Below are 25,334 nucleotides of genomic sequence, written 5' to 3'. Positions count from 1 at the left end.
TCCCATTCTGTTGGTTGCTAGTTTACTCTAATGATTGTTTCCTTTGCTGTACAGAAGCTCTGGATTTTAATTAGATCCCATTTGTCTATTTTGGCTTTTGTTGCCATTGCTTTTGGTGTTTTACTCATGAAGTCCTTGCCTGTACCTCTGTCCTGAATGGTTTTGCCTAGGTTTTCTTCTAGGGTTTTTATGGTGTTAGGTCTTATGTTTAAATCTTTAATCCATCTGGAGTTAATTTTAGTGTGAGGTGTCAGGAAGGAGTCCAGTTTCTGCTTTCTGCACAGGGCTAGCCAGTTTTCCCAACACCATTTATTAAACAGAGAATCCTTTCCCCATTGCTTGTTTTTCTCAGGTTTGTCAAAGATCCGATGATTGTAGATGTGTGGTGTTGCTTCTGAGGCCTCTATTCTGTTCTATTGGTCTATGTCTCTGTTTTGCTACCAGTACCATGCTCTTTTGATTACTGTGGCCTTGTAGTGTAGTTTGAAGTCAGGCAGTGTGATGCCTCCAGCTTTGTTCTTTTTGCTTAGGTTTGTTTTGGCTATGGGGGCTCTCTTTTGGTTCCATATGAAGTTCAAAGTGTTTTTTTCCAGTTCTGTGAAGAAGGTCATTGTTAGCTTGATGGGGATAGCGTTGAATCTATAAATTACTTTGGGCAGTATGGTCATTTTCACGATGTTGATTCTTCCCAACCATGAGCATGGGATGTTTTTCCATCTGTTTGTGTCCTCTCTTATTACCTTTAGCAATGGTTTGTAGTTCTCCTTGAAGAGGTCCTTTACATCCTTTGATAGTTGTATTCCTAGGTATTTCATTCTCTTTGTAGCAATTGTGAATGGGAGTTCACTTTTTATTTGGCTCTCTGTTAGTCTGTTATTGGTGTATAGGAATGCTTGTGATTTCTGCACATTGAATTTGTATCCTAAGACGTCAGTGAAGTTGCTCATTAGTTTCAGGAGATTTTGGGCTGAGACAATGGGGTCTTCTAAATATACAATCATGTCATCTGCGAACAGAGACAATTTGATTTCCTCTCTTCCTATTTGAATGCTCTTTATTTCTTTCTCTTGCCTGATTGCCCTGGCTAGAACTTCCAATACTACATTGAATAGGAGTGGTGAGAGAGGGCATCCTTGTCTTGTGCCAGATTTCAAAGGTAATGCTTCCAGTTTTTGCCCGTTCAGTATGATATTAACTGTGGATTTGTCATAAATAGCTTTTCTTATTTTGTGATGCGTACCATTGATGCCTAGTTTATTGAGGGTTTTTAGCATAAAGTGCTGTTGAATTTTGTTGAAGGCCTTCTCTGCGTCTATTGAGATAATCATGTGGTTTTTGTCTTTGGTTCTGTTTATGTGGTGGGTTACATTTATAGACTTGTGTATGTTGAACCAGCCTTGCATCCCTGGGATGAAGCCTACTTGATCATGATGAATAAGCTTTTTGATTTGCTGTTGCATTCTGTTTGCCAGTATTTTGTTGAAGATTTTTGCATCTATGTTCATCATGGATACTGGCCTGAAGTTTTCTTATTTAGTTGCATCTCTGCCCGGTTTTGGTATTAGGATGATATTGATCTCATAAAATGAGTTGGGGAGTTGGGGAGGATTCCCTCTTTTTGTATTGTTTGGAATAGTTTCAGAAGGAATGATACCAGCTCCTCTTTGTAAGTCTGGTAGAACTCGGTTGTAAACCCATCTGGACCTGGGCTTTTTTTAGTTGGTAGGCTACTAATTGATGCCTCAACTTGAGCCCTTGTTACTGGTATATTCAGGGATTCAGCTTCTTCCTGGTTTAGTCTTGGGAGAATGCAAGTGTCCAGGAATTTATCCATTCTTTCCACATTTACTGTTTTGTGTGCCTAGAGTTCTTTGTAGTAATCTCTGATGGTAGATTGTATTTCTGTGGAATTGGTGGTGATGTCCCCTTTATCATTTTTATTGCATCTATTTGATTCTTCTCTCTTTCTTTTTTATTAGTCTGGCTAGTGGTCTATTTTGTTGTTCTTTTCAAAAAACCAGCTCCTGGATTTGTTGATTTTTTTGAAGGGTTTTTTGTGTCTCTATCTCCTTCAGTTCTGCTCTGATCTTAGTTATTTCTTATCTTCTGCTAGCTTTTGAGTTTTTTTGATCTTGCTCCTCTAACTCTTTCAATTTTGATGATAGGGTGTCGATTTTAGACCTTTCTTGCTCCTCATGCGGGCATTTATTGCTATCATTTTCCCTCTAGACACTGCTTTGAATGTGTCCCAGAGATTCTGGTGTGTTGTGTCTTTGTTCTCATTGGTTTCGAAGAACATCTCTATTTCTGCCTTCATTTCATTCTTTATACAGTCTACATTCAGGAGCCAGTTGTTCATTTTCCATGAAATTGTGTGGTTTTGAGTTAGTTTCTTAATCCTGAGTTCTAATTTGATTGCACTGTGGTGTAAGAGACTGTTTGTTATGATTTCCGTTCTTTTGCATTTGCTGAGGAGTGATTTACTTCCAATTATTTGGTTGATTTTAGAGTAATTGTGATGTGGTGCTGCGAAGAATGTATATTCTGTGGATTTGGGGTTAAGAGTTCTGCAAATGTCTATTAAGTTCGCTTGGTCCAGATCTGCATTCAAGTCCTAGATTTCCTTGTTGATTTTCTGTCTCGTTGATCTGTCTAATAGTGACAGTGGAGTTTTAAAGTCTCCCACCATTATTGTGTGGAAGTCTAAGTCTCTTTGTAGGTCATTAAGGACTTGCATTATGTATCTAGGTGCTCCTGTATTGGGTGCTGTATATGCTTAAGATCATTAGCTCCTCTTGTTGTACTGATCCTTTTACCATTATATAATGCCCTTCTTTGTCTCTTTTGATTTTTGTTGGTTTAAAGTCCATTTTATCAGAGACTGGGATTGCCACCCGACTTTTTTTTTTTTTTTTTTTGCTCTCCATTTACTTAGTTATTCTTCTCCCATTCCTTTATTTTGAGTCTGTGTGTCTTTGCACATGAGATGGGTTTCCTAAATACAGCACACTGATGGTTCTTGGCTTTTTATCCAATTTGCCAGTCTGTGTCTTTTTATTGGGGCATTTAGTTCATTTACATGTAATGTTAATATTGTTATGTGTGAATTTGATCCTGCCATTTCATTACTGGTTGGTTGTTTTGCCCTTTGGTTGGCCTAATTTCTTCATTGTGTCTATGGTCTTTACCATTTGGTATGTTTTTGGAGTGGCTGATATTGGTTTTTCCTTTCTATGTTTAGTGCTGCTTTCAGGAGCTCTTGTAAGGCAGGCCTGGTGGTGATGAAATCTCTCAGCAATTGCTTGTTCCTAAAGGATTTTATTTCTCCTTCACTTATGAAGCTTAGTTTTGCTGGATATGAGATTCTAGGTTGCAAGGTCCTTTCTTTAAGGATGTTGAATATTGGCCCCCACTCTCTTCTGGCTTGTAGGGTTTCTGCTGAGAGATCCTCTGTGATTCTGATGGGCTTCCTTTGTGGGTAACTCAGCCTTTCTCTCTGGCTGTCCTTAGCGTTTTTTCCTTCATTTCAACCTTGGTGAATCTGACAATTATGTGTCTTGCGGTTGCTCTTCTCGAGGAATATCTTTGTGATGTTCTCTGTATTTCCTGGACTTGAATGTTGGCCTGCCTTGCTAGGTTGGGAAGTTCTCATGGATAATATTCTGAAGAGTGTTTTCCAGCTTGGATTCATTCTCCCTGTCATCTTCTGGTACATCGGGTGTAGATTAGGTCTTTTCACATAATCCCATATTTGTTCATTTCTTTTCACTATTTTTTTCTCTAATCTTGCCTTCTCATTTTATTTCATTGAGTTGATCTTCAATCTCTGATATCCTTTTTCTGCTTTGTCGATTTGGCTACTGAAACTAGTGTTTGTTTCGTGAAGTTCTCTTGTGTTTTTCATCTCCATCAGGTCATTTATATTCTTCTTGAAGCTGTTTATTCTTGTTAGCATTTCTTCTAATGTGTTTTCAACATTCTTAGTTTATTTGCATTGGGTTAGAACATGTTCTTTTAGCTCAGAGATGTTTGTTATTATCCACCTTCTGAAGCCTGTTTCTGTCAATTCATCAGACTCATTCTCCATCCAGCTTTGTTCCCTTCCTGGTGTGGAGTTGTGATCCCTTAGAGGAGGAGAGGCATTCTGGTTTTGGTGTTTTATCCTTTTTGCACTGGTTTCTTCCCATCTTTATGGATTTATCTGCCTGTGGTCTTAGTCATTGGTGACTTTCAGATGGGGGTCTCCAAGTGGATGTTCTTTTTGTTGATGCTGAAGTTATTTCTTCCTATTTTTTAGTTTTCCTTCTAACCACCAGGCCCCTCTTCTGTAGGCCTGCTGGAGGTCTACTCCAGACCCTTCTTTCCTGGGGGTCACCCATGGGGACTGCAGAACAGTAAGGGTTGCTACCAGTTTCTTCTTCTGTTATCTTCATCCCAGAAGTGTACCCACCAGATATCAGCCTGAGCTCTCCTTTACGAGGTGTCTCTTTGGATATACAGGGGGCAGGGAGCTTCTTGAGGAAACAGTCTGTACCTTATAGGAGCTCAAGTGCTGAGCTGGGAGCTCCGTTGTTCCATTCAGAGCTTCTGGCAGTTACATTTACTCTGCTGCAGGGGAACTCATAAATGCCTTTTTCCCCAGGTGCTCTGTCCTAGGAAGGTGGGGCCTTATTTATAAGTTCCTGATATGATATTACCTTTTTTCAGAGATGCCCTGCCCAGCAAGGTGATAGCCTAGTCACAGTCTGCCAGCAGAGGCATTACTGAGCTGCTATTATAGCTGTTGTGTGAACTTCCTATTAGAACTGCCTTGGTAATGGTGGTCTGCCTCAGTAATGGCAGACTGCCTCAGTAAGGGCAGACTGCCTTGGTAAAGGCGGACTGCCTCAGTAATGGCAGACTGCCTTGGTAATGGGGGACTGCCTTGGTAGTGGTAGACTGCCTCAGTAATGGCTGACGCCCTTCCCCCACTGAACTGGACTGGCTCTGGTCCTGCTGTGCTTGCTGCAAAACTCTCTATCCAGAGCATTTCAGATTGCTGGTCTTTGCGGGGCTGGGACCCACTGAGCCAGATCACCTGGATCCCTGTTTCAGCCCCCTTTTTTTCAGTTGAATGGGTGGTTCTGTATCCCAGGTGTTCCAGGCACCTGTTGAAACAGCCACCCGGATTTGTATGAGTTTTTGTGCAGAGACCGGCAGCACCAGCTGAAACAGCCGTGCTGGAAACTCGTGGCACTTTCAGCCTGGGAATCTCCTGGTCTATGGGCAGTAAAAATCAATTGGAAATGCTGTGATCACTCACCTTCTGCATTCTTCTCACTGGGAGCTGCACTCCAGAGCTGTTCCTATTTGGCCATCTTGGATCTCTCACAAACAGCCTTTCTATTCAGTCCTCTGACAGCTTTATGACAGGTCAATAAAGTTCCAGCTGACACAATAAGACATATTCCTTTCCGTTCTATTGAGCTTGATAATTTTTTTCTTTTTTTAATCTTTAGACACTTTGATGAGAATTTGACAGGGCGCTTGACTCACAAAGAGTTCCGGTCCTGCCTAAGAGGACTCAATTACTACTTGCCTATGGTGGAGGAGGGTGAACCTGAGCCCAAGTTTGAGAAGTTCCTGGATGCCGTGGATCCGGGGAGGTAGGAAGAGGACTAAGGTTCGGACCACAGCAGGGATTGGGGTTTGGAGGAAGAATCACAGGGAGTAAAATGATCCGTAAAACATAAAATTAACTCATCTGAAAATAGAAAGAAATAGGCAACCATAAGTGAATTAGGCAGCTCTTGGTGCCCTTTCAAGATTAGTTCAGCAGTAAATGGTGCTAACTTCAACTCAAGGACTAGCTTTGCAATTTCCCCAATTCATGATTTATGTTCAGTCTATGAATTTCAGCTGCATTTGAGGATGAGACTAGAAAGAAGAATCTCTTCATGTATGTGAGATCTTAAGGAGACATAAGTGATTCAGAGACCAACACATGGGGTTGGGTTTGTTGTGTGCTTATGAGAATGTGTTAGAACCATCGAGAGATCAAGTTACTGTTAGGAACTAATTCTTGCTAATACTAAAATCCAAGTAAGACCAGAAATTATTTGAGGTACCTAGGGACTGGTGCTGATGGGAAATTTCAAAATTCACTGAGAGTCAGACTGAATGACCCATGTCGAAACAGGATCTGGAGCTTAGTATAGAGTGTATATTTGGTTGTAAGAGGGTGATGAAGGGGAGCCAAAATGGAGAGCATAACCCATCTCATCTCAGAAAGCTTAGCTGGAAGAGGCACTTGGCGTATCTGGCTTCCCTCTGTTTCTGAGACACTGAGTATGATTTTAAAAAGGTGTACGGGGGAGCCTTCCTTCTCTGCCTTGTGAAGGCACAGCTCCTGATTCATTTCTCCCACAGGAAGGGCTATGTCTCACTGGAGGACTATACCTCATTCCTGATTGACAAGGAGTCAGAGAACATCAAGTCCAGCGATGAAATAGAGAATGCTTTCCAAGCCCTGGCGGAGGGCAAGGCATATATTACCAAAGAAGACATGAAGCAGGTCCGATTTTGGTTGCTTCCACCACTACACCGTCATCCTAATCGGAATTTTGGTCATCTCAGGCCTGGTGGCCTACTTTGAAAAACCCACCCACATTTTTTTCTAGACCTTCCCTTGCACAGGTTGTAATTTGCTTTGGTCACCACTTATTTTGTCTTGACCCAACTCAAAAACTCACCGCGGTTCTTTATCAAATCTGAGAGTCAATTCAAAATCCGCAACTCAGTTTTTAAGGCTATTTCTTATCCCTTCTGTTTAATGAAACAACCTTAGGGAATGGAATTCATAGAATAGTCAAAGTGAGTAAGCTCTCTTTTTCAAGAAAAGGTTGAGTTTAACAGTTAAGTTACTCATTAGAACTTATAACTTTATGAGAAAAAAGTTGTGTGTAATAGAAACAGGGCTTGCTTTTTCCAGAGACTCTCAATCTCCTGCATTTAGGGCATAATACAGGAAGCCCCAAGGAACCAGCTATTTCAAATACCTATAACAGTATTTTTCTCTTTTTATGCTTTCCAGGCCCTTACCCCAGAGCAAGTGTCATTCTGTGCCACACATATGCAGCAATATATGGACCCACGGGGTCGAAGCCATCACTCTGGCTACGATTACGTTGGCTTCACCAACTCCTACTTTGGCAACTAATAAGCAGCCGTGGATCAAGAAAATCTTAGTGTCATGAGAAATTTACTGGGAGGTGAAGAGTACAGGCAAATGTGGAAGATAAAGATGGCTGTGTGTGTGTGTGTGTGTGTGTGTGTGTGTGTGTGTATTACACTTATTGCAGGATCTTAAATAATCTCAAGGGTGGGTGATAGAAAGGTTAATAGAGTTGGAGGAGTGGAAGCTATTTTATACGTAACTAGTCACTGCTGAGGGGTGTCAAGGTTTCTATTTTTATTTGTTCTGTTTTGCATATCATTATCTTTTGTTTTATTCTGATTATAGAATAAAGTACTTCTTTTTAAAAATATTTTTGGAGAAAAGTTAAGTAAAATGTTGAACTTCTGTATTTCTGGGAAATGTACTCATATAAGGGTGGGCAGCTAATTGTACCGTAAAGAAAGGCCGTGGTAGAGTAGATAAATAAAACCCAAGGCAATTTGCAAATTATTTTTTAAACTTTGGAATATATTCAAATTTAAATTTGAAAATGAGGGTATTTGATATTCTGGGCAACATCAGTATTTTAGTTTGTACAATGAAACAACACACAGATCAGTATAACACCAGCTTTATTCTTATTTTTTCCATACTTCAAAATTGTAGTATATGTTGTTATTCTCAGAATGACAAAATTCCAGCAAAGCAGGGCTTTCTAGTGTCCCCCAAGCTTCTGTATTTTCTCTTAAGTTTTAATGTAATAAAATAATACTTCCATATCCTATTAAAGTAATAGTTAATATAATTATTTTTAAATTGATTTAAAGAATTAATTTAAAAAAGAAGATGTGATGCCATATTCAGAAACTTTCAGGCCAGGTTTACTCTGAACAGATTTACATGCTGAATTGATTTATAAAAGGTGATGGTGTCATTTGCTGGTGAGAATTCTTAGATCATTTACTTGCTGTTATAAAACTCCTAGCATTCTGCACCAATAGTTCCCACTTACCAATTCATTAATGTTGCCACTTGATTACCATCTTAAGTACGAGTCCCTTCCTCCTCATAGAAATTCATCTGTCCAGGGTAAATCCTGTCACAGGAGCCTTTTAAAAAATTGGTTAAAGTTAAAAAGTTATCATTAATGCTAACAACATACAGGTATTTTAGTGATGCTTTTCTTACATAGTCAAAGATTATGGAATGTAACAAGCAGAAAGTATTTTCAAAATTAATGTTCAGAAATGTCTACATTGTTTTATTATGAGTTACCAAAAATAGCACAGTTAGAAAAGATATAGGCCATCAAAAATTAGTATTGTTTAATATCACACTTACCACATATGGATAGTCTAAAACTATTTGTGCTGAAAATAATCATAAGCAAAGGTGGATGTGGTTTCATTCCCCCAATGCTAAGCCTGCCAAAATTTTTCAAAGCCTAAATCGAATTATTAGTCATTTAGTGGGTCAAATCATGCTCTTAAAGGCAAAGAATAATTAGCTTCGCCTTAAAAAAGAGATTGGTTAATATAAAGGCTACAAAACCAAAATAAAAATAACATCAGATGAAACTGTCATAACTGTATATAGCTTTTTCTGAAATCAGATCTGTCCACCTGTGCACTCACGTAAAAAATAGTAATATTGCAATCTGCATAAATAACCTAATAGGGGTTATAAGTGTTTGATATATAATATGATAATTAGAATTTGCATCAAATTTCCCTCTTCCTCTCAGAGTTACGTGCCTCCTAATTAACACTTATCTTTTCTTGACCTTCTACCAACTTTAAACTGAAATCCTTGCCTTATCTTTCTAATTATCTTCTTAGTTAGTCAGGACTAGATTTAAAACCTGACAAGTCTGACTCCAGAGTTTCTGGTATTAATTGGCTCTTTCAAAGGACCATGAGTTGGGCATATGTGGCCATGTTCATAATCAGAAGGACCTTTGTTTTACTGTTCATGTGTACCTGGAATAAGACTTTGCCCTTTTTAAGCACATAGTCACATACTTAATCAAGGAAGAAAATTTGATCACCAAACAAGATTATGAAGACTGTTTATGTTGTCCCTATCCCAGATCAATTCTTTCAGGGTCTGTATAGATAGATCCCAGAAACACCTATTATAAAAAATCCCTCCAGCTGATTTTATACCCTTCCATACTTAAGACGACTACATGTGGAAGTTAGACCTTTAACTATTGCTTAGCAATTCTTGAAATATCTTTACCAACCATTGGTCAGCATGCATTTATCCAATGTTATGCTGAGTGGACTGAACACATGGCCTCAGTGCATTGAGGGATTACTTTTCCCTGTGGTGAAAAGAACCCTAGAGCAGATGGTCTTTCTCCCCTGATAAGGCCCTTTTGGCTGTCTGGCTATTTCACCTACTTCTCTTTGTCCTGGTTCTCTTCTCTGAGATCTAGCTTCCTTCCTCTCAAATTTGGTTTTCATCCAATTTCTATTAGAGGATATGTTTCTTTCCTGAGAGCATGGAAAAATGTGGATTTCCTTCTGAAAAACACCTTCTCAACCTAAATTCTTCCCTTGTTTCTCAAGCCATGACTCACTTCTATCTCACTGCCAAATCCTGTGACTCCTACCTTCTCAAAATCTCACGTTTGTGATTTCCTTCTGTCTCTGGTGTGGCTATCCATTTTCAAGCCTTTCTGCCTTTCTTTAAGCTGATAGCAACGGGTTTCTTGCCGATCTCCTTGCCTCTGGTTTCTCTCTGCTGAAATCTATTATCCCCTCTGCTGCTGGATTAATCTTCCTGAATCCCTTCCCAAATGCCACTCTCTGCTCACAGTTTTACTGTGCCTTATCTCCTATGGACAAAAGGACTGTGTCTGAAGCAAGGTATTCAAATTCTTTCAGCAAGTAAGTCTTGACTCAAACTAACTTCTCTGCGTTATTTTTGAGGCGTTTCCAGCCCCTCTGAACAACTCACATGCTCTAAAGCGGGCCTATATTTTCTTACCATCAAGCCTTTGGCTGTTATGTTCTCTCTTCTGAGAATGTACTTTCTCCCCAGTCAGTGCATTCAGAACTCACTCATCCTTTAGGATCAAGTTCAAGTACTCTTTAAAACATGAAGTCTTCTCTGATCCTCCACCTAGAGTAGACTCTCCCTAAACTAAAAGCCAGTATCTTTTTCCTTCACACATTTTAGTAATAGCAACTGGAACTTACTGGAAGATCACTGTGATCCAAGGGTTGTGCTAAGTTCTTTGTATTCATGATCCTGTTTAGTCACCAACACAAAACTGGAGTTATAACCATTTACAGATAAGAACTTTGAAGATAAAAAATGTTAAATAACTTTCCTAGAGTTAGTTACACAGCTAGCAAGTTGAAGAGTTTCCATTCAAACTCCTGCCTGACAGTCTCGTGAGTTCATTACATTTTCTCTAATAATGTCTGCAACTATATATAACACATTGTTTGTAGAAAGTGAAATAGGCAGAACAAATAGTTCTGCAATAAATTCAAAAGGACAGTGTCTAGTTTAGTGAATGACCCAAATGAGGTGGGTCTCTGACATGCAAGATTCTGAAGCTACCAAAGAGCATTAAAAATTATCAAAAAAAAGGAAATAAATATATTTTCTGAAAGATATACTACCCAGCTTGGAAAATCAATGAAAACAAAAAGGGTAAAGTAATAGAGTCAGAGATAGTGAGGACAACTATATAAAAACATGATTCCATGTCTTTGCTACTGTCAACAGCACAATGATGAACCTATAAGCACATGGACCCCACTGTGTATAAAATAGACGTTGAAATTTTAAAAATATAAAAACATAAAAAGACGAAAGACACCCAGTAGGCGTAAGAATAATCCACCTATTCATTTACCAAAGCATTAACCTAACCTGTCAAGCTGATATTCACCAGGTTTCAAGTCTTGGAAGAACATTACAGGTCAAATAGTCTAATTATGTCATGATTTTAGAAATCTCTGCAGTATCCCTGATAGGCTCCTGGCAGCCCTGCCTTGAACTTGAACACTCCAAACTTCCCTCATTTTGTTCAGCTCAATTAAAAAAATTCTTAATTAACTTAATTAAATTTTTAATTCTTAATGGGTTTCAGTAACTAGGGGTGGCATCTAGGAGGCTGAAAGTTAAAATTCAGATTTGAGGCTCATTTTGACTTGTGCACAGTGAGCAGAGCAGGAAGCCGGGAAGGAAGGGTAGCAGGCAGGATAAGGCTCTTCCAGAGGATTGGCAGTAAGAAAGCTTTGGCCTGAGGCCTTGAATATCTGACCCTTTGGCTTGGTTTCTTCGGAAGAAAGTGTCCTATGGGGGTAACCTTCATCCTTTACCAAGCAATCTCCCTCTGAAAACATTCCTCAGAGCTGTCTGTACAGCCCTATTCCTTAGACTATAAACAACGGGGTTGAGGAGAGGGGTCACTACAGTATAGGTCACGGCAATAAGTTGATCTCTCTCAAGAAAGTAGCTGGCTTTGGGCCTCAAGTACATGAAGGAGGCACAGCCATAGTGAATAATGACCACTGTGAGGTGTGAGGCACAAGTGGAGAAGGCCTTCTTCTGCCCCTCAGCAGAGGGGATCTTCAGTATTGCTACCAAGATGTAGGCGTAGGAGATGGTGATGAAGAAGAAGGAGACCAAGAGGACCAGAAGACTGAGGATGAGGATTCCCAGCTCACTCAGGCCTGTATCCCCACAGGCTAGGCTCAGCACTGGTGGCGTGTCACAAAAAAAGTGCTGGATCTTATGGGAGCTGCAGAATGAGAGGTGGAAAATAACCAGTGTCATTCCCAGTCCGAAGAAGTATCCACTCAGGAAGGAGGTGCCAACTAGCTGGGCACAGAGGGTGGGATTCATGCGGCTGGCATAGTACAGTGGGGCACAGATGGCTACATATCTGTCAAAGCCCATGGCAGCCAGAAGGAAGCAGTTAGTACAGGCCCATGAGGCAGAGAAGAACATCTGGGCAGCACAGCCCACATAGGAGATAGCCTGGTCCCCCATAGCTAAGCCAGAGAGCATCCTAGGGATGATGCCCAAAGTGTAGCAGGTCTCAGAGAAGGACAGGCAGGAAAGGAAGAGGTACATGGGTGTGTGCAGATGGCTATCCAGCCTGATGACTATGATAATGAAGACATTGCTGGTCAGGGTGATGAGATACAAAGAGAGGAACAAGGCAAAGAGCAGGAGTTGCAACTCCCCAAAACTGGAGAAGCCAAGGAAGACAAAATCTCTCCAGGAGGTTACATTGGTCTGCCCCATTCTGAGAGACATCCCTGATGGATCTGTTGATTTTTTCTGCTTTGCCAGTAGGTGACTAGCTTCTTTAAAAGGTGGGATGATATGGATTCTTTTTTTCTTGTTCCTGTTGTAACTTAAAAAGGAAGTCCTAATTTAGATCTACTCAAACTTCAAAAAGGTATTTGTTAAATTGGACATGAATGTATGGATCCATTCTCACATGACTGTATGTGCCTGTACACATACACAAACAATCGCACATATTCATGTGCACATACTTGCACACAAACATATATGACTACATATATGCAGATGCATGTATGCTTTATAGCATTCACACATAACTATGCATATATTACATATTTAAAACTACACATTATACATTTACCATTAATGGCCATATTCACAAATATATCAGGCATTCACATACGTTACAAATATGTATTTATTTAGATAGCATGCAAATTCATAGAAACACACACCACATATACATTTATATCATCTTTACACATACTCTGTCACATAAGAATACACAGATGGACACACCCATATACATTTATATCATCTTTATATATACTCTGTCACATAAGAATACACAGATGGACACACCCATATTGCTTGTTAGAACTTGAGGGGGAGGTGAGGAGACTTGATCTTGATGGATTTTGTTTTATAGATCAGGTAACAAAGACCAAGGGAGGTGAAGTGACTTTCTTGAAGTCACACAGAACCAGGATTAGAAAGCAAGTATGGTGAGTCTTAATCATTATTTTCCCCATACAATGATGAACCTCTTTAGAGACAATGGGGCCCTCACTAATATGAATATAGAATAAGAAATAGCTTGCTAAACAATAACCACTGTATCTGTACAACCCCTCTTCCAAGCCATTTTACCCTTCCAAATTCCTTGAGCAGAGTAGGGCAGGCTCCTTTTACCTGTAAATCTATATTGAGCACTGAAGAAAAAGTCAGGGCTCAAGGCAGGTTGTGCAGCAGGCATCTCTCAGCCCAAAATTCAGGTATTGCTGCCTCCAAAAACTCTACTGTAAACCAAAGCATAGCAGATCAGTCAAGGGAGGGTTCTCCACACACCTGAAGAGGCTCACACTGACCTGAGGAGAGGCTCAGAGAGCAAGCCCTGCCTTTTAGCTCCCATACACTAGACTGCCTCACAGCAGGCTAGCCCCACAGAAGAAAGACTTGAGATGCATTTTGGGATCTCCTATTCTGAGCAGTGTGATGTCTCCAAATGATACCAAGAAACCTTTTCACACCCCTAGCTCCAGGTGGTGAATCATATCTTCTTCCATCCAAACAGCCTCTCTCGGAGGATTCTCTAGTCCCAGTGGGTGCTGTCTCAGGAAGCACATCTAATTGTGTTTTCTGTCATTAGTTGGGAATATCCTTTTGGGGAAAGCAGAGAGGGGAATGTGAACAAGAGATACTAGGATCATGATTCAAATAATTGGTATGGTATCATGTGCTAAATAGTACATTAATTTTTTCACAAGATAAATCTCTTTTAAAATTTACAAAAGTGTAGTGAGAGAGTGTTAAGAGTTACACTTTATAGAAGTGTAACTGAACCTAATCACATTATAGAACTAAGGATTTATGCTTATAAATGTACACTATAAGATGTATAATATAAAAATAAACAAGAATTCAGTTGTTCCTCCACTGTTGTCTCAAGAGCTTGATATAACTACTTTGGATATGTGTCTGGTTTCAAAGTCATTCTGAAGAAAATCCTGATCTCTTTCAGAGTCAGTTTCTGCCTGTATCCTCATTTGTCTATTCCATTTTTTCTCAGGTGCATCATTTTAAAAGCAACTTTACCTTATTTTCATTATCTTCCTTTGTTTCCACAATGCTGCCATATCTGCACCCAGACATGTAATATATTTTCCACCTTCAGATTGTTTTGAAACCTTAAAATGTCCCAAAAGTTTACCTAGAATTAGGTTAGTCTGACTTGTCACTCTTAAAATGCATGTTCTCTCATATACTAATGGTGTAAATATTTACACCTTCAACCTACCTCTTCACTTATTCACTGATTCAATAGAAACAACAATGATAATTGGTAACATATGTTTGACATCAGATATCAATTAATTTCATTATATAAATTTAATAAGATATTTAAGGATTATTATTATTATTCCTATTTTTCTGATAAGAACACTGAGGCATGAAAAATATTAAATAACTTACCTAACATAGCCAATTGGTGATACAGTGACAAGTATACTTAAGAAGCCTTTCTTTTATTTACCATATTATTCCCAGGACACTGCTTTGGGGTTAGGAAGGTCCCAAAGATGAGTTAGACATTGGAAAAAGATAACAATTGATTTTATAACTATTTTTTGCAGTGGTATTTTAGTTGTTGGTCTGGGAATTACAGCATGTATTTTTAAGCTATTCTTCTTAAACTAAACACTGAAGTCTTTCCAGTTAAATGTAGAAAATTTGCAATGTCTTAGTCCCAAATATGTGAATCTAACACATTGTCAGAATTTTTGAACAGATATATGCTACTATAAGGAAATTAGGATCTCTCTGAGAGAAATGCCGAAAGTAATTATAAGGTGGTATGGTAAGTATGCGTTTTGGTTTAAAGGAAACTCACAATTTCCAAAGTAGCGGTACCTTTGCATTCTCACCAGCAGTTTAGGAGAGTCTCCCCAGCCTCGTCAGCATGTGGTGTTATCACTATTCTTTTAGGGTTTCTTGCTGTTTGTTCACAGTCCAGCTTTTCTTAGGTTCAAGGGGTACATGTGCAAGTGTTTTACATGGGTAAATTGCGTTTCACAGGGCACTGATACACAGATAATTCTGTAACCTAGTTAATCAGCATAATAGTAGATAATTTTCCAATCCTCACTCTCCTCCCACCTTGGACTCTCAATTAGGCCCTGGTGTCTATTTTTCCCTTCTTTGTGTCTATGTGTATTCAATGTTTAGCTCCCACTTACAAATGAGAACATTCAGTATTTGGTTTTCTGTTACTGTGTTAATTTGCTTAGAATAATGGCCTACGGCTCCATCCACATTGCTACAAAGGACATGATTTCGTTCTTCTTTATGGCTGGGTAGTATTCCATGGTATACATGTACCACATTTTCCTTATCCACTCTACCACTGATGAGCATCTGAGCTGACTCCATGTCTTTTGTATTGTGAAGAGTACGGTAATGAACATACATATGCTGTGTCTCTATGGTAGAATTATTTATATTTCATTGGGTTTATACCCAGTAATGGGATTGCTGGGTCAAATTTCTGCCTCTAGATCTTTGAGAAATCTCCAAACTGCTTTCCACAGCACCTGAACTAATTTACATTTCCTCCAGCAATGTATAAGCATTCCCTTTCCTCTGCAAAGTTGCAAGCATCTGTTCTGTTTTGATGTTTTAATTCTCTTCATTGCAGAGAGAATTAATAAATATTTGGAGTTTAGAGAAAATATACATTGTAAAATGACCTTGGTTTATGATGCTTTTTAAAATGAAATGCAATGTTCATTTTTGGATGAGTCAACTCTCTTGTTTTTATGACTGTCATAAACCTAACACTTATTTCCATTAAAAGTAAATATGTGAATTTGTGTTTGAGTTAAACAAAATACTACATATGTTAGTTCCTAAAAAGACATATGTTCTTTGAGACAGGTAAACTGCATTATAACTATACCTCAATCGTGTCTTATCTATGAGTTGGTAATCTTTTTGATGCTAAAATCTTGAAATGAGATGATTGTCAGAGTTAGATCATTTGTATCTGATATTCAGACAATTAAATGATATGAAGCTGGAGCTGTTGGCTAAACTGATAATTCGATTTTTTGTTAAGGGCTCGTGCTTTAATGGAATACTGAAAACACATATCACTCATCAACTGCCAAAAATGTTCACTTCTTTGATAAACATGTTTTTCCTATAGGTAAATGTCACTTTTTCTTGCTAATTTTAAGATATTTTTGGCTTTGGTTTTTTGGAAGTTTGACTGTGATGTGTCTTGGTGTGGAATTATTTGGTTTTTTCCTGTTTACTATTTGCTCAACGACAACAACCAAAAAAAAACTGGAAAGAAAAAGTAAATGGAAATTTTCTTGGTTCTTAGCATGATGAGGTATTTTCTATTGGAACCTGAGCATTTTAGGTATCATGTTATGACTTTGGATCTCATTTAAACCTTCTGTCTTACCTGGCTGCTTCTAACACTGCTCCAACAGGGGCAAGTGGGAGTGCTGATGTTGACTACTAAATTAGGCTAGAAGTCCAGATTCTCCACTCAGCCTCCATTGACTTCAGGGATGCTGAGAGCATCCTCCTTACTGCCGGGCTGGGTGGGATTTCCAGCTCCCTACTGTCTTTTGCTTACACTACCTTGATCATTCTGAAGGAGTGCCTCTTTGGGGCTCCCTTAGCCTCCACTGCATCACTGAGGAAGTGGTGAAAATCCTGACTCTGCAGTCTTTGATACCATGGGGTGCCTTACTTCTTCTTTCAAGTGAGGGTAGAAATTCCAGTTTCCTGCATGGTCTTCACAGACACCTCTGAGGGAGATGGGGGCAAGAGGGAGCTTGTTATCAGTCAGCAGAGACAGCGGAGACCCTAGCTTCCTGCTAAGCCTTCTCTGCCACCACCCCGCAGCAAGTACATTGAGGGACCTTGTTACAGCCTCATGAAGGTGGAAGTCTAGACTCCCCACTTGGCTTTTTGTAACACAGGGTTATGGTACTTTCTGTGGTATTTAGCTGTAGTTAGCAGTTCCTCTTTAAAAATGTTATGTCTTAATAGGGTGTCCCCTCCTGGTCTTTGGCACTGGAAAGCAGACGTTTCTTAGGCTTGAAAAGCAAAAACAAAAACAAACAAACGAACAAAAACTATACTCATTTGTGTATCTGGGTTGCTGATTTTACCACCTCACAGACTGAGATATATGAGGCAACAAGAAAATTCAGGATACCTACCACTATATTTTTCTAATACACACACACACACACACACACACACACGTGTATGTGTGTGTGTGTATTAAAAATGTTCCAAAAGAAAAATATGTTTTTGATGGAAGATGTAAAATAGAAAATTGCTGTTGCATTTAAATTCTGTTGAATACGTTTTTTAAAATGAGCCAACAGGAATATTTTAAAATAGTAATATGCATAATATTTAGGTATTTATCTCTCTATATAATACATATTTAGCAGTCCCCAATATAAAGGGAACTTCCCAAGCAGATCTGAAATAACTTGAGCTATTCCTTATTATATTTTTCATTTCCGTAATTCCCATTTTGTTATTGCTTTTGTACTTTTTATTTTTTATAGGTTTCAAGGAAATTTGCAATTGCTGATTGAATCAACTTTATGGAGGCTTCTTTAGAATCATTTTCAGTTCTACTCTCTGGTTCGCTTGGTACTGGCATCAGCTGCTTGTCTTTTCTCACTTAATTGATATTTTCTTGGTTCTTGGTATCAATGGTTATTTTCAATTGTATCTTGGCATGTTCAATATTATGTTAAGGTCTCCATAGTTAGGCTTAGTGAGTAGGTTTCGGGCAACCATCCTGGGCCTTGTTGACATAGACTCTGGGGCCAAAGAGCTCACCACCTATCAAATCAACACTGGACCAAGAGACAAACTGAGCTTCCCGGGTTTTTCTGGCAATGATCATCCTGCTGCTGTCAGGTTGTGTGAGGCAGAGGATGGATTACTCTTCTAGGCTCTGCTGGCTGTGTCACTATGGGCAGATGAGGTCTTAATGGCTGGTGAGAGATAGGGAATGAATTAGGATTCAAGCTTCCTTAGTATTGCAGCTACGAACAGATTCGAGTTCTCATTGCCATTGGTGATGAGTTTCCCTGTTAAGTCTCTGTTTGGCTTTCTTTTCCTTTTCCCTTGACCAAAGACGGTGACTTTTACTTTTCCTTTCTTCGTTTTTGTCTACGCCTGTTGACAGCTCAAGGTTTTCCACATCCCAGTCTGGGATCTATGGAAGGTAAAATAAATCTTAGGGAGCTTACCATGGTGGTGTTCTCCAAGTCCTGTGGTCAGTCCACCTTCTCTTTCCTTTTTACCTTTCAGAGGCATTTTATGATGATCTATTTAATTCTTTCCAGGTTATTTGGTTGTATTTAGAGAAGAAAGGTGGAAAAATAGTGACTATATATCATCTTGCTTGGGAACCTGAATAGATTGAACTTTTTAAGAGATTGACAAATTATTTTTCAAAACTCCAGACTGTTTAATTACTTACACATCTCTAAGAACAGTGTATGAATTACAGTTCTTTCAAATCCTCACCAACACCAGTATGGTCAATATATTTTTCTTAATTTTAAGTATTTGAACACTTACGTAGTAGAATCATATTGTGTTTTTGATTTTGGTTTTCTAATAAATGATACAGGTGAATATCTTTTCAGATACTTATCTTCCATCTAATGATGTATTTGTACTGAACTGCCACAAGATAGTAAAACCTATAGTACAACAGAAACTCAAATTTCACTCTATTTATTTATTTATCTATTTGTTTATTATTTTTTTTTTAGAGATGGGATCTCACTATGTTGTCCAGGCTTGTCTTACACTGCTGCCCTAAGGCAGTCCTCCCCCTCCACCAGCCTCCTGAGTCACTGGGATTACAGCCATGAGCAAGCACCACCGACTTGCTGCTTATATTTAGAAGTCTTTCCAACACCCCTACTCTATACCTCTTTCTGACAACCTGGTCCAGTTGCTTTTTATCTTACCTCATCTAATCATTGTGGTAGTTCTCAGCTTACTACAGTGCTGCTTCCTACAATTCACTTTTCATGGGCATGACCTTCTTTCCTCCTAAGAAGTATAAACCCCTTGTAAGAAGATATCATTGCTTGTATTTTTCTGAGTTCTCCTTCAATGCTTGAAGCAGTTTTTAATACACTGTAGGTCTTCCTTAACTACCCAGAAAGGGAGTTAGTGATTCAAGGGAAATAATGAGTATATTTGTGCTGAGTGGTGTCAACGAAATCCAGAGGTATGCAGTTGTTAAGACAGCAAAATATACTTCGTTCAGGAACTATTGCAATAGAGAGAGACAGACCTCCATTTAATACTGGACTCAATTTTGAATACAGCGTGGAAAAGTGGGGATCCATAGCCAAAGGATGGGTAGTAGAGCCAGTGAATAGGAGTCCACATTGGGAGTAAAGGGGAATTCTCACTGAACTGATCTAACAGGACTCTTGCTGAAGACAGGCCAGGGTGATTAGCTAATACCCAAAGGATGGTGGAAGATGAGGAATTTGATTAGATATTGAGGGCGAGTGAATATCAAGGATAGGGGATTCTCTCCAAAGTCACTTAGCAAGGTTCTTGCTACAATTAGGTGGTACAGACTCAACAAGGATGGCCACTGAACCCTGAATTTGAAGTCCAGTTGAGAAGAGAGCTTAGAGGAGTATGACTGAAGTCTGATCTAGGAGAGAATTTTTGTCAGTGAGACAGTGAATTGAATAAGCATTTAGGGTTGCAAATTTTATTCACCCTCCCTGCCAAAACAAAACTTATAAAGTAGCAGAAAGCATTGTTTATGCGCAGGATATAAACTCTGCAAGTTTAAAATCTCAAGAGACTGCCAGAAGAGTTTTACAAGTTATATGTTACACAAAGCATTGTAACTAATGAGAACAAATTACAAAGTTGGGTGAGGAAGTTATCTGCAAGCCTCTGATGAAAGAGAGAGGAATCCCTTGGGATCTCCTAACCAAAACCAAACCTCTAGAGCTAAAGAATCTCCAGCACTTATAATAATCAAACAATACCTCTAAATCAGTAGGAAAGAAGGCTCCAAACCATTGTAATTTAGTGGGCAGTGGGGGCTGATCACATCAGGTATGGACTAACTTCATAATTCATGTCACAAAACTCTAGAGCCACAGAATACGAAAGCTTGCATGAACTCGGGACCCTTTTTCTTACTTACCATCTGGGGAAACTCAAATCCAGAAGATGTAGCAGCTTTCCCAATGTCACTAAGCTAGCAGTGATAAAAGTAAGAATCCAGATTGTCATACTAAATCAATGTTTAGTGTTTTTCAGACTAAATCAATCTCTGTCTCTTTTGAGTGGTGAACAAAGTATGCTTCCAGCAATATTGTGAAGATTTTCTTTCAGAAGAACATAATCGTGACAGTGAATTCACTTTGGAGCCTGGTAAAATACACAAGGTAGGAAACTATTCTAGATGGTTTTACTCTTTTCTCCTCGTATCTAATTGTCATTACAAAAAGAAAGGATCATTGGGATAAAATTACATATCTTTTCCATATTACCATTTCTCTTTGGGAAGTGTGTATATATATATTTTGGTCAGTGGATTAATATCCCAAATTAAATTTAACACAGATGGATTTAGGGACAACTTCACAGATAGGTGAGGTAGGATGGGACATAATACCCTCACAACACACACACACACACACACACACACACACATCACACACACATTTAGAATATACCCCAAGTAGAGATTCTGACATTTATACTCTACTGCTGATGATTCACCAAGGAAATATTATCACATAGTCAGAGAACTAGATAAGATCAGATCTATCTTAGGATTTGTATGGCTGATTATTTGCATTTTCGAAATGCTTACGAATTTAATGGTGACTTTAAGAACAGAAAGTTCCCCAACCCCCTTGTCGTCCCCCAGTTTCTGCCTCAACTCCCAGAGCTGTGTTGGGAGAGGTAGAACATGTGTAAAATCAGACTTTTCTTTTTCTGGTAGTATGTTAGAAAAAGCTTGAGTTTTGTACTGAGGACATCAAGTACTAAAACAACTTATTGTTTTGCTAATATATTGTGTATTTTCTCTTTGTTCTACTTAATCCTTTAGTTCTAGAATACACATAATTGCCTTTCTTACAGAGTTACTGTGAAGGGTCAAGAGTGCTTGGGAGCCTTGGTGTGTGAAGTGCTCTACTGATGGGAGGAATTTTCCACAGTGGCTTAGGGATACGCTTCTGAAATAGTTGAAAATGCAGCAGAATGCTGATCATAGAGAAAAGTGAAACAATCATCTGCAAGTAGATTTAGAAACCAAAGAAACTCATGCTGACTTGATAAGCATTGATAAATGAAAAGAACATACAATTCAAGTCAAAACTGTTTGTTTCTAGTCACAAATATGCCAAATCTGAGACGTAATTTTATTTCTAGAATAAGTAAAGAAATCACACTTGTCCTACCCATTTCACAGCTGTCCTATGCACTTTATATTTATGCTGTGAAGAGTAAAATCAATAAACATTTGAAAGAATTTGGAAAAATATAAACCCTGTAAATGCTAGTTATCAAATATATTGACATATGGAGCAGGAAAAATAGTAGTTCAATATACTACAGGGCTGAAACAATGTGTTAAATATAAGGACAAAAAACATGTTATAGAAATCAGAGAAGTATGAGATTAAATCAGATGTAGCATTATTGGAAAATTTATACAATTTGTAAATGCCACTTACTTTCTTTGAAGGCTGAGCTTGGAATTAACAAAATAGACACAATCTCAATTGACACCTGCACTCTGCTTGTACTGTCTGTTTATCGAAACCATTTACAGATTCTAATTAATTACTGTCAATCCTAAGGGTCCTAGGGTGCCCTCTTTCTTCTTTTCCTTTTCTCAAAATAGAAAGAATGAAACATGTTTTTTACTTTCCTTTAAAGTTCTAGGACCTAAATATATTCTCCAAGAATGGGTAATTACTTTGGGCCTCTCCAACAATTGCAAGTCATTGTCCAAGTTTTGTCCTAAAATTATTTGGAAATCAATTCTCAATATTTACGTAGTAAATATTTATAGGCCACACATTGTGTGGAAGTTTCTATGTTGGACCCTGACCCTGTCTATTAGCCACTTAAAAGTTTTCTCAGTATTCAGAAGCGGATCCTCACCTAACGGGAGGCTTATTTGTATCTGAATCTCTTTGATCTGAGCATTAACCAGAGTGCTTCTTCCCACATTATATCACCTGCCAAAAAAAAATTCTTTTAAAAATTGGCCAGAGCAAGCCTTCTTGTCATATTCTAAGCCATCAATAATTAGTTTTTGAATAAAGGAAAAAATGAGTGACTGGAAAATGAGAAAAACACATTACCTACATATACATGGTTTTGCTAAACTGCATGAAAAAGCAGTTGGTAATTATAATTCTGGTGATTTGTCTTAGTCATCACAATTTTCATTTGATGGTATCAGAAGATAATGGAGTTGAATGTTTGTTATTGTTTCTTTCAAATTTCAGACATTCAAACAATGAAGAACAACCAGACAATCCTGAAGGAATTCATTCTTGTTGGCTTTTCTGTGTACCCACATGCACAGACATTTCTTTTTGTGGTCTTCTTTTGTCTCTACCTTCTCACCCTTGCAGGTAATCTGACCATCATGGGTCTAACTTGGGTGGACAGGTACCTCCACACCCCTATGTATCTGTTTCTTAGTGCACTTTCCTTCTCTGAGACCTGCTACACATTGACTATCATCCCCAACATGCTGGAAGATCTACTGGCCAAGGACAGAAGCATTTCAGTCATAGGTTGTAGCTTACAGATGTGTTTCTTCTTGGCTCTTGGTGGCACAAACTGTATCATCCTCACTTTGATGGGATATGACCGTTTCCTGGCCATCTGTAACCCTCTAAGATATCCACTGCTTATGACCAACATTGCATGTGGAAAACTTGTGGCCTCTGCTTGCACTGGAGGCTTCTTTGTCTCTCTTACAGAGACTGTACTGATATTCAGGAACTCTTTCTGCAGACCCAACTTTGTCAAACACTTCTTCTGCCACATGCGGGCAGTTGTTAGGCTGTCCTGCATAGACAGTAACCTCACGGAATTCATTGTAACACTGATCTCAGTGTCCGGCTTGCTGGGTACCTTCCTGCTCATTATCCTGACTTACATCTTCATTATTTCTACGGTCCTCAGGATCCCTTCCACTGAGGGCAAGCAGAGGGCCTTCTCCACCTGTGCCTCCCACCTCACAGTGGTTATAATCCACTTTGGTTTTGCATCTATCGTTTATTTGAAGCCAGAAGACTCAGGAGGAGATGACACACTCATAGCAGTCCCTTATACTGTCATTACCCCCTTCCTCAGCCCCATCATATTCAGCCTGAGGAATAAGGACATGAAAAATGCTTTCAGAAGAATGACAGGAAACACAGTTGCCTTAAAAAAATAATCTTAGGTTGTTGCTGCTCGTTTGAAGCATGGCTCAATGTCCCCAGAATTCAATGAGGGCATTTATCCTATGACACCTGGAGAAGCCTAAACCACTTGCCTTGTTCCAGAGGTTGGGATATAAGCAGCAAGTAACTGAGACTGGGAACTAAGTCATCACAGGCATCTAGCTTGTTATGAGAAGTTGTCCAACCCTTCTACTATCCAGTATCAGAAGAAGAATGCCCCTGCAGATATAGGATTCTAATAATCAACTTCCATGTCTCCTGAATATTCATTAATTGGGTAAAGAGTGTGGAAGGAAAAAAAAAGGCATATAAAACCACTGCATTGAGAGATGTTTTAAATATCTAAAGCTGTCAGCCATGGCTGGTGGCTCACACTTGTAATCCCAGCACTTTGGGAGACCGCGGGAGGGTCACTTGAGGCCAGGAGTTTGAGACCAGTCTGGCCAACATGGTAAAACCTTGTCTCTACCAAAAATACAAAAGTTAATCTGGCATGGTGGTGGGCACTTGTAGTCCCAGCTACTCGGGAGGCTGAGGCAGGAGAATCGCCTAAACCCAGGAGGCAGAGGTAACAGTGAGTGGAGACCACGCCATTTCACTCCAGCCTGGGTGACAAAAGCAAAACTCCATCTCAAATAATAATAATAATAAAAGTTCAGGAATTTTTAGGCAAAATTATGAAGTACTGGAATGTGCCTTCCATAAGACAAATGATTTCTGACAACATGTATGAGTATTGATGTAATTTTGAGTTCTGTTACTTATGGGAATGTATAAATGAAATAATGGATAAACTTATGCATATTAACTAATTAAGTTTACCACTGACCATGACTCTCTTTCTTTGGGATTATTTTCATGACACATGTACAGACAAAAATCTCAGCTACTTTTAATCTGCAGCCATTACTTAGTGGCAAGAGTCTTCTTTTACTTTGGTTCCACTCCTGACAATTGGTTGTTTAATCTAGGGAAGCTAAACATCTCAAAAATAAATACTATTTACTCCCTTATGGTGGATGCAGAGGATATTACGTCAAGTCTAGACTCAAGATCCTGAACCTAAATTTGGACCAATTAGCCTGCTTGTGCCTGATATAGTGACTGTGGTGGGGATTGCTAGTTGCCAGAAATAAATAACTAAATGGAAGCTGAAAATACCTAAAGACTCATGCACATATGGGCACTTGCTTTATGACAAATAAAACATTGCAGAACAGTGAGAAAATGATAGACATTCAATATAACTGGTGCTAGGAAAATAGCATATCCATATGGGAAAAACAAAATCTGGAAAAAATAATTTCTAAAAATCAAAAACTAAATTTGAAAAGTGAAACTGTTAAACTTTTAGAGATAATAGAAGATTGCTTCACTAACGGGATAGAAAATACTGTTTAAATTGTGTGTAAAATTTTTAACTAAAAGGAAAAAGTCTGATTAAATCAAAAATGAGACATTTTATTCATCAAAAAGACATTATTGACAGAGTGGAAAAGAAAACCAAATAATATAGCTATACAGAAATTTCAGAGAGTGATAAGTATGAAATTTAGGATCACGATTCCTTTTAGAAGGAGGAGTCTGTAATGAGCGGGACAGGAGGCACATGGAACAGCTCCTGATGGGCAGCATTCTTTTCCTTGGTCTAGGTGGTAATT

The 25,334-nt window shown here is 38.8% G+C and overlaps 3 protein-coding genes across 3 annotated transcripts in view; 2 read left to right on the top strand and 1 right to left on the bottom strand.

The window, feature by feature from the left end:
- The window catches only part of SPTA1 (spectrin alpha, erythrocytic 1), a 100,586-nt gene extending 93,062 nt beyond the window's left edge, over window positions 1-7,524 (top strand). Inside the window, exons 50-52 of the mRNA XM_035279487.3 lie at window positions 5,499-5,645; window positions 6,409-6,553; window positions 7,073-7,524. Of these exons, the coding sequence (XP_035135378.3) occupies window positions 5,499-5,645; window positions 6,409-6,553; window positions 7,073-7,198 (418 nt within the window). The 3' untranslated portion in view covers window positions 7,199-7,524. The remainder of the gene's footprint in view (window positions 1-5,498; window positions 5,646-6,408; window positions 6,554-7,072) is intronic.
- A 3,578-nt stretch (window positions 7,525-11,102) lies between these two features.
- On the bottom strand, window positions 11,103-12,430 carry OR10Z1 (olfactory receptor family 10 subfamily Z member 1). The gene has a single exon (XM_035279763.3). The coding sequence runs from the start codon at window positions 12,428-12,430 to the stop codon at window positions 11,489-11,491; it is 942 nt and encodes a 313-aa protein (XP_035135654.1). The 3' UTR covers window positions 11,103-11,488.
- A 10,252-nt stretch (window positions 12,431-22,682) lies between these two features.
- Window positions 22,683-24,454, top strand: OR10X1 (olfactory receptor family 10 subfamily X member 1). The gene has a single exon (XM_017966178.5). It carries the CDS (start codon window positions 22,683-22,685, stop codon window positions 23,664-23,666), a length of 984 nt encoding a protein of 327 aa, XP_017821667.3. The 3' UTR covers window positions 23,667-24,454.
- Window positions 24,455-25,334: the final 880 nt, after the last annotated feature.

The sequence above is a fragment of the Callithrix jacchus genome, chromosome 18 (assembly GCF_049354715.1).
Source record: "Callithrix jacchus isolate 240 chromosome 18, calJac240_pri, whole genome shotgun sequence".
NCBI lineage: Eukaryota > Metazoa > Chordata > Mammalia > Primates > Cebidae > Callithrix > Callithrix jacchus.
Note: the sequence above shows the minus strand (reverse complement) of the source record. Positions and strands in the feature narration are given on the sequence as shown.